This window comes from Balaenoptera physalus (genome assembly GCF_965194825.1).
Source record: "Balaenoptera physalus genome assembly, chromosome: 7".
Lineage (NCBI taxonomy): Eukaryota > Metazoa > Chordata > Mammalia > Artiodactyla > Balaenopteridae > Balaenoptera > Balaenoptera physalus.
Genome location: NC_138886.1, coordinates 36,794,034 through 36,805,796, shown reverse-complemented (window position 1 = coordinate 36,805,796; position 11,763 = coordinate 36,794,034). Strand labels below are relative to the sequence as shown.

Sequence of the window (11,763 nt, the reverse complement as noted above, 5' to 3'; positions counted from 1 at the left end):
AATCAGTTTTCTTTCCTATTTGTGGTATAAATCCTTATATATTTAAGACAGGGATCCAGAATTGAGGGAGAGCAAGTTTATTAGCATTACAGGGTGCCGTTTTCCCCCACCCCCATCCAAGCATCCAAGTCTGAGATCCTTGGTCATTTGGCAGGTTCAACCTGGAGGCCACTGGAGCTGTCGGCCCCCAAGTACGTGAATGTGCAGGTGATACACAGATTGTGCACCCAGCTTCCCATCGTTGATCACTGAAATGGAGCTTGGGTTAGGGGGTCAGGATCATGGGAAAGGTCAAAGAATGAAGATCATACTGAGGGGTAGGTATGAGAATTCATAGGTGAGGGGCTCAAGGGCCAAACGTCACTCACCAAGTCGGTATCCATCTCCCAGCCCCTCAGCCTTTGCTGTCTTCTTGGCCACAAGGAGAAGGTGTCCTAGAAGCTACAGGGAAAGGGGAAGGAGACATGTGGCTTCCTTTACAGGGAGCAAAATTTCTAGCTGAGTACAGGGCTCCCCCAGCCAACCCTGGCCCTCTTCTTCCCACCTGCTGGTCTTCTTCTTCAGCCTGGCTAATGCGAGGAATGGGCTTCTTAGGAATGACCAGAAAGTGCACAGGAGCCTGAGGGGCCACATCACGGAATACGAGACACTGGGAGCAGTGACAGGACACAGGCCACCATGTTATTTCAACAGGCTGGATGGTATTTATGAAATTCCTAAGGGGATGGGTCCTAAGGGCGCCCCACCTGCTGGTCCTCATACAGAATGTCAGCTGGGAGGCTTCGATCCAGGATCCGGGAGAAGATGGTTGGGGCTGCCCCACCAGGAGCTGCCTGCTGGGCCTTGGCCACTTCATTCCCATCAGTCACAGCTGCAGCTCCTCGGACCTGAAGGTGGGTCAGACACACCCAAGGGAGGAAGCTGGTAATACCTGTCTCATGTACTTAGTTGGGGCTGGCAGAGGCTGGCCATTAACTTCACCCTTCTAAGAACCTGTTAGTGGTTCCCACTCAAAGGGAAAGTTCCTCACTTTCAGAGCATCAGCAGCAGAGAGTAGGGCCAGATAGTGCTGGGCCTGGTTAGGTAACAGGCAGATTTCACTGCAGGATTCAGCAGTGCAGTTGATTCCTGCTCCTAAAGGGCTGAGGAAATCTAGCAGTGTTCAGGGGAAAGGATCCAGAATGAGAACCTGGAGGCTTAGGTCCAAGTTCCTATTTCACTATTGAATTACCTTAGATAAATCCCTTCTCTCGGCTTCAAATATAAAGGGGGTGGTTTGCATCATCTCTTAAGACTACTTGGAGTTCTTTCCATTTGCTCTCACCTTGTTAATAAGTTTCCATTTACTTTCATTACTTGTTTTCTGATCTTTAAGCCATGTTAACTATCTTATCCAGCTTTTAATACAATTGTCCTGTTTGACACAAAGGTGTCTGGGTATCACATCTGACCTCTTAACTGTGAATTTTCACTCCAGTCCCCTGAATCGGTGGAGGGAGGAGTTCATTTGAGTGAACACAACCCCAGCCCCTGGGGATTGAGGGTAGGGAAGTCCCAGTTTCCCAGGGACTGAGAGAAGGCTGAAGTCAGAGATGTCACATTGTGGGGAAAAGGGACAGGATGAATCTGACCCCTTGAGTCGCTGTGGCAAAGAGGAAGAAGAAGGGGAGTTAGCATTAGTGCTCAGTAGAAAGCCAGGAGTCTGACGGGGCAGAAGACTGGCTCCCAGGAGAAAAAGCTCACGTCCCGCAGGGGGCACTGAGGAGCTGCCCAGAGTAGGCGTTCGGTCGGCTGGGAGATGGCAGCAGACGCTGCACTGACCCTGTGTCCACCTCGGTGCCCGGGCCTGTGCAGGGCGTCGTTCATCGCCGGTTCGTTTCTCTCGCGGCGAGGCTTTGAGAGAGGCTGCCGTGACCTCACCGCACAGCCCTGGAGCCTGCACCTCGGGAGGGGCAAGGTTCCCGGCCGGGCGCTCGGGCTCCGGCCCCGCGAGGCCGCAGGGCTGCGCAGGCCGGGGGGAGCCGGGGAGGAACGCGCCCCCCGGCCCTGGAGGGCGTCAGAGCCCGCGGGACCCCTTCCTCGCCCCACGGCCACCTCTCACCTGCGCCCCCCGCGGCCCCGCTACCGCCACCGCCCGGCGCGCCGCGCACAGCCCGGCGGCCAGCACCGTGGCTGCCGCCATCTTCCCCTCGGCCGCGGAAACCTCCCAACCCGGCCAGCGCTCGGGCTCTGTGGCCCCCCGAGGTGGGGAGGCGGGGAGCCGGCGAGCGGCGGCCATTGGCTCCGCCCGCGGCCGGGAGCGAACCCCATCATCCCATTGGGTCACGCTCCTGGGCCCGGCACGCCACTGGCTCCGCCGCCACGGTAGAGGCGGGATCTTTTCATCCCATTGGCTTCTTGTGCCAACTCGAGGGCGAATTTTCTACTCCTTTGGCTTCGTCCTCTAGTCAGAGTGAAAGTTCCTTTACGATTGGATCCCCTTGCTAGTTGCGCTGTGAGATAGTTTCTCACTCCATTGGAAGGATTGAGAGACCTGGAGGTGGGATTTTCTTCCAATTGGCTCACAACACAAGGCCGGCCCACCTTAGGTTGCGGCTCGGGGGGCGGGGGGTGTAGTGGGGCTTTTATCGTATTGGCTCCTCCTATTCGGGTCGGGCCCCTACTGGTGGGCTGGGAGGAAGGGGGCGGTGCTCCGTCACCTGCCGCGCAGAGGCTCAGAGGTTGTGGACCCTTTCATTGCCTTGGCCAGGAGGAGGGCGGGGTTCGGAGAGGGGCCGCTCCGCGCTTATTGGCCCCAGGAACCACCACTACCCCCTGGAATTCCAGGCGGTAGGAGTCCCGGAAGAAAGAAGAGGGTGGAGGTCGCCGGGCGGGTTAGCCTGAAGGTGAATGGGGCCGGTTTTTTTTTTTTTTTTTTTTTTTAACTGGTGGGATAGATACCCAGCATTATTCCCTACAAGGACAGTTTCAGCCCCTTGACCATTTCAAAGATGTTAACTTACTCATCTGAGGGCAGTTCCTCCTTAGTTTATGTGCTTGTTAAAATATTCCAAGACTAAACATTCTGCAGTTTGTTTTCCGGGCGGTTTTTGCATTTTTCTTTTCCTTTTTTTTTTTTAATGGGCGGGGACAGGAGTGTCCTGTCTTTGCTGCACGACTAATAAGCAAAGGAATATGTATCCAATGTTCTTTCCTAATCAGAAAAAGTATGGGATACGGTTAGCTCCGTGTCTGGCATTTTCAGTGAGCCGGGCGAGTTTGAAGGACAAGGGAAATGTATTACGGCTAGGTTAGAAGTATATTTCGTTCTGCTGGAATATATATTTTTTGACATCAGAAACATGGGGTCACAAAATGCTAATGTACTCACACCAGGAAAGTTTTAGTCTGAGGTTTAACACAGGAGAAAAGTCACCACCGTATCGTTAGTTTTTTTAGCACATGGCCTGACATATATAGGTGCTCAATAATTATTTGTGGAATGAATAACATTTGGTGTTTTCTTTCACTTCCTTTTCCATAATATATAATACGTATGTATTACATATTATATTCTTATTCTTCCATTTACAGTCAATTTCCCATATTATTACATAGTCTATGTAAATATACTTTGTAATGGCTGCATAATACTTTCTTGAATGAGTTTATCACAGTAACCATTCCTTTATTGTTGACTATTAGCTGAGTTGGTTTTACTGAGAGGTCACCATGGTGCTAATTGCATAATAACCAGTAATGGGAAATTCTACTTCTGGAGATAGTAATTATTTCTTTTGAATAGCCATATTATTGTTAGAGAGTCCTTTCTCCTCCAAAGGACAGACATTTGACCCTGTGATTTCCCCCAGGGGTTCTAGCAGTCAAATTTGCATACCTTTCCTTGGAATAATAGAGGGCCTCCCTAAACGTGAGGGTATGTACACTGGCCTTTTCTGTGCCCTGGAGGCTGCCGTTGTCGTCTGCCTCTGGGACAGCAGCAGCCCCTAGAGCTGCTCTGGAGAAGGGCAAGAGATAAAAGGTGCTGGGAAGAGGAAACCAGCCAGGAGCGGTAGGTGAGTACAGAACACTTTGAAACTGGTTATTTCTTTGGATTCTCATAGAGGCAGGTAGCACAGAGGCTATCCTTTTTTATAGATCCAGAAACAGAGGCCCCGAGAGGGAAAGTGACTTGTCTAAGATCACAGAGCTCATTAGTGTCAGAAACCCCTATTCCCCATAAGAATCACCAATGGGCTTCCTAGTCAATCCCCAACACTCACTGATTCTGGCCCCTAGCCCACAGTCTTCTCCACTCCAGGCTCTTGTGATCACTTGCAACTGCTCTCATCTGAAAGCTGCAGCGCTCTGCGGGTTCTGGCCACTGTCTCCTGTACTTTGATCCCTACCACTACATCTGCTACTGGACCTCATGAGACTTCTGTTCCTTTGACTGTTCCCTTTTTTAATCTGTCAATTGCTTCCTGGCTTCACTTTCCTTTCCTATTTGTATGGTCAGCTCCCTCCACATCCTCAAGCCTTCTTTTGCATTATTTTCCTGATCATCCTCCCTGATACCCTTCCCATCACCACCCATTAATCTAAATATTTTGCTTCTCTGCTTCTCTAACTAGGTTTCTGCTTCCAACTATACCTGAATCCCTAATTGCCCACCGATTAGGTTTTTCTCCAGTTTCCCTCATTAGCCTTCCCAAACCTTCACCTCTCTTCCTGTCTCCTACCCCCCACTCTTATCCCTCTCCTCCCCCACCAGCAACTGACCTTGTCTCCTACTTCACAGGGGAACTTCCACCAGATCCTACTCCCTGCAGCTCAGTGAAGGCCCCATCCTTTCTTCCATCCTCCTTCCTCCTCCTGGTCTCAAGAAGTGGTGTTTCTCCTGTCCAGAGTGAATCCCTTCACTTTCGCCTTGACCTCATCCTCTCCTTCCATCTTTGGGATCTGGCTTCACGAGGCATCTTTCTCTTCTGTACCCTTCAAGGTCTTTTTCTCTACTGGCCCCTCCCCTTTTCCTAAATAAAAAATGCTTCCTTGACCCCACATCCCCCTGTAGATATTGTCTGACTTCTTCCCTGCTCCTTTCGTCTAAGTTTCTTAAAGAAATTCCTTCACACTCACTGCTGTTTGGTCCACTGCACCACTGAAGCTGCACCCTCTGAAGTCACCAAAGACCTTCTGATTGCAAAATCTGATGGACACTCTTCAGTCTTTGTCTTACTGGAGCCCCTATCTGTGTCTAACATCACTGCTCCTTCTTGAAATCCCCTCCCTCCTTGGCTTCCTTGAAGCCACTCTCTCCTCCTGATGCCAGAGCTAGCGGTTTGAACGTGGGTGCAGTGGAGGCAGATGGCTGGATCCGGCCTCTCTCCTGCCTGGTGCTCTCTCTCACCCCCTGTAGGTGCCAACTCCAAGGTCCTAGGGTGTCTACCCCGGGCTGGGCTCTATCTGCCTCATACAGAGCCAGTCAGATTCCAGTGGCTTTCCCTTTATTGCTGATCTGGGCCAGGCTCACAGAGGCCTGTGCCAGGTGTCTGTCCCTGGAGGAGGGAAGAGCAGAGGTGAAAGGGTCAGGTACAGGGGTCAGATATGGGGCCAGGCTGGACACTGCATGGGCTAGGGAGCCCAGGGGGACTAGGGTGGGAGCTGGGACGGCCAGAGGGCCCCTTCTCCTGGAGGGCCTCGAAGTCAGAGTTGTTGATGATGGCTTCTCGGAGGGTAGGCATCTCCGCGAAAGGCACATAATCTACTCCTGGGGGTGGAAACCAGTGCGGGTATGGGATGCAGGAGGGAGGGGTGAAGTAGTCCTGAATGGGGTGGTTGAGGGCAGGAGTGCCTTCCTGCCTGGCCTTCTGATTACAGACCCTGGAGTGGGCCCCTACCCCAGGTTGCCCCCTCACCGTGAGGCCTCCCTCCTCGCTGCCGGGTCTCCTCAGTCTCAAAGAAAGTCTCATGTTCTTCCCAGCGCCAGTCACAGGCCGCACAGAGGAAATTAGACTCAAAGCAGTTGCACCAACAGCCTAGGGCAAGGGGGCAGCCAAGAAAAGTACAGGGTATTGGGGCTTCCCCAGGGGCTGACTACATTCTCATCTCTTCCTCACCAACCGCAAGCCCAGGTCTCTCCTCCCAGCTCCCCATCTGCATCCCCAAACTATTTGCAACCTATCCCGACCCATGCCCACCCCTGCACTCCCCTTGCTCTGGAAGGTACCTTTGACCTTGCAGGAATGGGACCTGGTAGCTGCGTGGTCTTCGTGGCTGTGTTTGCAGCGACATTGGGCTCTCCAAGCCCTGGGGTCAAAGGTGGCCCGTCTCTTGAGCCAGAACTCACCCACCTCCTCTGGGCGTGATGGGATAAAGCAGAACATGAGGCAGCGGCACTGGCCCACATTGCAGGGCACGGATATGTCTGTGAGGAGGGGGATGGATGGTAGGGTTAGACCAGCACCTGACAGGGTGTGGCTTTCCCATGTCAACCCCCTCCCGTAAACCAACACACACACACACACACACACACTTTGCTCTCATACATCCCAACACATGACAGAGGACAGTTATCACTCCACACCTGAGATGATCTGGTGCTCTCTCAACAAGTGTCCACAAAAGCACTTGGACTCATCCCCAATCCGGAAACAGTCCCATAGATAATGGGGGCAGCGCCAGCCAATGTAGAGACCTGGGTGTGGAGGGATTGAGTAATAAGGAAAAGTAAGAAGAAAAAATAGCCTAAGCTCCCCCCAAGGTGTTCTCATCTCTCCCCCCATGTGTATCTATCTCTACCCACGAGTCCTCATCCCTACCCCTTTAGACTTTACTCTTCAAGGTTTTCTCATCGCCCCACAAGTGTCTTCAGATCCCTCCCCACCCTAGGATCCATTCCATCTGTGTCAGCCTGTCAGAGGGAACTGAAGACGGTCTTCAATGCTGAGCAGGAAGATTATACGTGAAATTTTGTTTGACGATGAACATGTATCTCGCTGAATTCTCTGCGACTGTGGGATTCTCATCTCCTCCCCTCCCAACATTAGAGTCCACCTTTGCTCTGTTTCCTTGAAGTGTCTAAGGTGAGGGAAAGGGAAGATGATGGGCCAGGTGGAGAGTAGATGATGGGGACTGGCTCCTAAGGAGCGTAGTATTGAAGGGGCCTGAAGAGGAGGAGGAGGTGGGGCAGCCCTGGTGCCAGGAGGTAGGAGGAGGGCTTCTCTCACTTCTCCAGGTTGACTCCTTCGTACTTCCCTTCTGCGTTCCTGGTGTTACTGAACTAATACCCTCTATGAACTTGAGAAGGGCTGCCTGTGGCTCTCCAAGGGTCAGGAGAAAGGGGGAGGCCAGAAGTCATGAGTGGTGAAAAGCAAAAATATAAGCTTGTGAAGCTAAGAAAGGAGGCATGGAGAGGAAGTTGAGGCTAAGACGTATCCCTGAGAGCAGGCACCAGCAAGAGGCCACCACGCTTGAGATCTGAAGCTGTCTGGCTTCACGGTCGGTCTCACCACAAGGCAAGGGTGGTGCTGCGTAAATGTGGGAGGAGAACCAGAGCATTTCCCACTCACAGTTTCTCATCCTCTGTGAGAGCTGAGAGTACCCCAACTTTGAGCCAAGAATCCTGAGTCCCCAAGGAGTGGTGTCTTTAGCTCTAGGACTCTTATTCCCATTTAAAGTTTCCAGTGAACTGTCACCTCCACCAGAAAGTTGTCCCTGACTTCTCCTGTCTGTCTAGGGGCCCTTCCTCTTGCCTTCTGTGGCTCTCATGCTACTCCTATCACAGTACAATGCATTATAATGGACTGTTCACTTGTATTCTCGTTAGACCGTGAGTTCCTCCAAGGAAGGGTCAGTGTTTCCATCTATGTCCTAACACAGGACCTGGCACAAAATAGGTGCTCAGAGAATATAGATGCTTGACTGAATAAGTGAGTGAGCAAATTCCTTTAGGAGGGAAGAGAGACTCCATATTCCAGGCAAAGCCCTGAAATTCCATAAGGAGAATAAGAAAGAGTTAGTGTCCTCTGGTCTTTGACTCTGGCCAGGACCACAGTCCACAATTCCGTGCCTGTCAGACTAGATTTTCTTGTCTTTCCCATGGTCTCTTAGATCTTAAGCCTGTCCAGATGTGGCTTTTGGCTTTGATGCTTCTGACTTGATACTGCCAGCCTGTGGTATTAGTGCCCCATTGCAACAGGGAAGCTTGGTTGAAAGGGCAGATTTTAGGCGGAGTCACAATGCGGGTGGGCAGGGGCCAGGATTCCACTAGAGGAATTCTGAACTCTGTTCAGAGTAGCAGGATACAGTGCAGGAACAGGTGAGGTGCAGAGGTGAACAAGTGTTAGTGCCCATAGATCAAGGCCTAGCCTGAGGGCCTGGGAGAGTCAAATTCAAGCACTGATGTGGGAGTCACTGCCCACCTTTCAGATGAAGAAGACTGGAGTTTGAAGCAGGGGAATGGCAGTTATACCTCAGACTCTACTTGAGGGGCTGCAGCGATGACAGCCTTTTTTTTTTTTTAAACTTTTGGCCACACCATGCAGCATGCGGGATCTTAGTTCCCTGACCAGGAATTGAACCCGTGCCCCCTGCAGTGGAAGCGCGGAGTCTTAACCACTGGACCACCAGGGAATTCCCCATGACAGCCTTTTAATGGAGTTCCACCAAGGGGAATAAGGCCTTTTGCCATATCAGAGCAACAAGTCACCTGGAAACTGTCCAGGGTCCTGGGCCATCTCTGCCTTAGGATCTGTTTGGTGCAGGCTATCTGAGCCTTCGTTCAGCCACCTGTTCCTGCCTGTCTTTATATGAATATCCCCACTTTTTGTCTGCATCCACCCTCATCTACCTTGGCCTACCTGCCTGCTCCCCTCCCAGATTCCAGGCAGGTGGCATTGCCATTTCCACCAGGGCTGTCCATTGAACGGGCAGTTCCTAGATCCTGTTGGATGGGAGGATGGCCATGGGCCTGTCACCAGCCCCTGAAAGGCTGCCTGGGCTCACCTGTTTGGATGGCATTCAGGGCTGCCTCCTTCTCCCACTGGAAAAGATAATTCACCTGAGCATCAAACTTCCCTTTGTGCATTGCCTTAGTCACTTCCACCAGGTCTGCCTGCTCAGCAGGGACCACTGGGTGGATGGTGTAACCTGGGGAGGAAGGGGCTGAGTAATTAAGGGGAAGTGAGGAGGCCCTAAAACTAAGAGAAGGGGCCAGGTCAGAGAGTAACTCAATCTCCTCCTCCTGGGGCAGGTCGAAGACAGTGATGAGAAAGGGGGAAAGGGCAGGAGCAATTACGGCTGACTCCTTTCTTCCCCTTCTTCTTGTCCAGCTGGTGTTCAGGCTGAGCTGCGTGAGCAGTGCTGTCAGTGGCAGCCACCCCTTTCTCTCCCTCTTCTTCCTCTTCCCCATCTTTTGCAGATGTGTCCAGGTGGACCTGGGCTGGAAGGCCTGAAAGGGAGTGCTTTGGAACGCTCTCAGATTCAGAGGTCTGGATAGACCTCCTTGTCCATGAGCCCTCACTGGAGGAAGACTCAGAGAAGGCTTCCTTCAGATAATCAGAGGAAGACACAGAGACACAGCTTAGTGATGAGGTCTGGAAAGTAAGGTGTTTCTCTGGGTCCTTGGAGATGTGAGTCTCCAACTGGGTCTCAGGGGTAGGGGTCTCCAAAGGGACCTCAGAGGCAGAGTGTTCTAAAGGAATCTCAGAGATGGAAGGCTCCAAAGGGGTTTCAGAGGTGTGGGTCTCTAAAGGGATCTGGGAAATGGATGGCACCATATGAGATTCAGAGGCAAGGGGCTCTAAAGGGGTTTCAGAGAGGGCAGGCTCTAAGGGGATTTCAGGGATAGGGGGCTCCTGTGAGTCCTCAGCAGAGGGGTCCTTTGAAGAAAGGCTCTCTTCCGCATCCATGGTGGTATGAGGCTCTTCTGTTACCTTGTCTGCTTCCATCTAGTGGTAGAATAGGGTACACGTTTCATTAGGTTGGGATTGGAGGGTCTGCAAGTCAGGATTCACAGGGGCAATGGAATTAGGATAAAGTTTTCAGCGTACCTGAGATATAAGGGGGAAGCCAGATGAGCTCTGGGCCAGGGTATGGTGCTGGGAGCTTCACCCATGTGCCTAGACCCCATATCGCATACTGAAAGGCTGAAGCAGTCAGAATCCCATCAGTAGATGGTAGCAGAGGAGGGGGTCCTAACATAGCATCTTGGCTGGTCCAAGAGCAGGGTTCTGGGCATAACTTAGGACCATGGAGGTCAGGCTGTGGAGTTCTAGAGACTGGGAAGACCAAGCCAAAGTGGGGGTTTGCTCCCAAGAGTGCAGGAGGATGCCATGACCACAGTCTAGTTTTGTCTAGGGACCCCTCCCCCACCCCTTGGTGATGTCATTCATGTTCAAGGCTTCAGCTACTTCCAGCTGTATGCTGATAACACCTGATGACTCCTAAATCCATATGTCCAGCTCAGACCTCTTTAAACCCCTGTACTTCAGTCATACCCAACTGTCTGCTGGACATTGCTAAATGGATGTCCTACAGGGCATCAAAACTGAACTCTGAGAATTATCCTAGAATTCTCCTTTCCCCTCAGCCTACATCTTAAAATGGGCACCAAGGACTATATTTCCTATCTTCTAAATATCCCCTAAATCCATTCTCTTCTCTCCTTTCTCTCCAATTTTGTTCAAGTTCTCATCATTTTCTACCTGGATTATGTAATAACTTTGCCCCTCTGCTGCCTTCCCCAGCATATTAATCCACTTTCCCATTCTTTCATTGATTTAGGTAACTTTTACAAAGAGCCTAATCTTAACACTTTTACTCAGGTACTGGACTCAGTTGAAAGAATCTGGGAAGAAGACAGGTTAGCCAAAATGACAATACCAACGAGTTGGTGTTGTGCTGGGGTAAGCCCAGGATGCTGTGGGGAGTGGGGTGTGCCTAATTTATCTTGGAAGGATGTCCAAAAGGGGTCAGTCCACCTTAATGACCCAGGCGAGACCTTTCTAAAATGCAACCCAACAACGGCATTCCCTGGCTTAAAAATTAACACTCAGTGCCTCAGCCTAAGTATTAGGTCCAAATTTCTTGGCCCTGACATTCAAGGCCTGTCATCATTTGCAACACTGCCTAAGGATTCCAGCCTTACCTTCCCCCGGTCTCTACCTTTGTCCATGCTCCAGAAATACTATATTTATCATTTCTTAAACTCATCAGGGCCTTTCCAAAGGGGAAGTTTGTGTCAGAAAGCAGGGGGAGAGTAGGATGATGGGGAGGAAGATGGCCAGACATTCAGCAAGAGGATAAAGGGACCTGAGGGTGAAGAACCAGAGGATGGGAGGAGAGGAAAGGGAAAAGGGGAGGAGGAAACTGAGTGGAGGAACGGGGGAGGGAGAGGATAAGGATGAAAAGTAGAGAATGGGAGGGGGTTGGACTGAGGTGGGAAGGGACAGGAAGGTATTAGGAGGGAATGGAACGAGGATTTGGAAGAGGGGCCTTTTGAGAGACTACATACCTCTGGGCTTTGTCTCGGCTGTTACAAGTCCTTAGGTCAGGATCTTGTCTGAAGCCGGGAAGGGGAAGTACTGGCCCGGAGGGAGAGAAGGCGCTTGTGGTTGTGGACGAGCCCTGGCTGTAGGCGCTGTGTGCTGAGAGGACTTGCCTGCAAGTCACAACTTGAGGAGGGGACTTGGACACCTGCAGAAAATCGCCAAGGAGCTCTGGCCAGTTCTGAAGAAGGGTGGTAGGGGGAGGGACGAGAGGATCCAGGGCCGATGAGGAAGG

General features: G+C 51.6%; 2 protein-coding genes across 8 annotated transcripts; both read right to left on the bottom strand.

Moving 5' to 3' along the window:
• Positions 1–61: 61 nt before the first annotated feature.
• Positions 62–2,433, bottom strand: HINT2 (histidine triad nucleotide binding protein 2). Of its 7 annotated transcripts, none has more exons than XM_082468789.1 (6): positions 2,102–2,385; positions 1,744–1,893; positions 747–887; positions 545–649; positions 369–441; positions 62–259 (listed from the first exon to the last, which is right to left on the bottom strand). In XM_082468789.1, the coding sequence occupies exons 1-6, from the start codon at positions 2,276–2,278 to the stop codon at positions 246–248; spliced, it is 660 nt and encodes a 219-aa protein (XP_082324915.1). In that variant the 5' UTR covers positions 2,279–2,385; the 3' UTR covers positions 62–245. The 7 variants fall into 7 exon arrangements, with proteins under 7 accessions (XP_082324915.1, XP_082324913.1, XP_082324914.1 ...); XM_082468787.1 differs by having other exon boundaries at positions 62–248; positions 2,102–2,242; XM_082468788.1 differs by having other exon boundaries at positions 62–248; positions 1,822–1,893; positions 2,102–2,240.
• Positions 2,434–5,469: 3,036 nt separating this feature from the next.
• FAM221B (family with sequence similarity 221 member B) lies at positions 5,470–11,761 on the bottom strand. Its single transcript, XM_082468702.1, has 7 exons — positions 11,495–11,761; positions 9,278–9,929; positions 8,986–9,129; positions 6,566–6,676; positions 6,209–6,406; positions 5,898–6,017; positions 5,470–5,749 (listed from the first exon to the last, which is right to left on the bottom strand). Exons 2-7 carry the CDS (start codon positions 9,927–9,929, stop codon positions 5,568–5,570), a joined length of 1,407 nt encoding a protein of 468 aa, XP_082324828.1. The 5' UTR covers positions 11,495–11,761; the 3' UTR covers positions 5,470–5,567.
• Positions 11,762–11,763: the final 2 nt, after the last annotated feature.

Excerpts from the sequence above, each read along its gene's own strand:
- HINT2 (XM_082468789.1), bottom strand. The coding sequence starts at position 2,278 with ATGGCCGCCGCTCGCCGGCTCCCCGCCTCCCCACCTCGGGGGGCCACA. Across the intron at positions 650-746 it reads TTCTGTATGAGGACCAGCAG|TGTCTCGTATTCCGTGATGT; the intron begins GTGGGGCGCCCT and ends CACTGCTCCCAG. Across the intron at positions 442-544 it reads CTGAAGAAGAAGACCAGCAG|CTTCTAGGACACCTTCTCCT; the intron begins GTGGGAAGAAGA and ends CTTTCCCTGTAG.
- FAM221B (XM_082468702.1), bottom strand. The coding sequence starts at position 9,929 with ATGGAAGCAGACAAGGTAACAGAAGAGCCTCATACCACCATGGATGCG. Across the intron at positions 6,677-8,985 it reads CCTGAATGCCATCCAAACAG|GTCTCTACATTGGCTGGCGC; the intron begins GTGAGCCCAGGC and ends CTCCACACCCAG. Across the intron at positions 6,018-6,208 it reads CCATTCCTGCAAGGTCAAAG|GCTGTTGGTGCAACTGCTTT; the intron begins GTACCTTCCAGA and ends CCCTTGCCCTAG.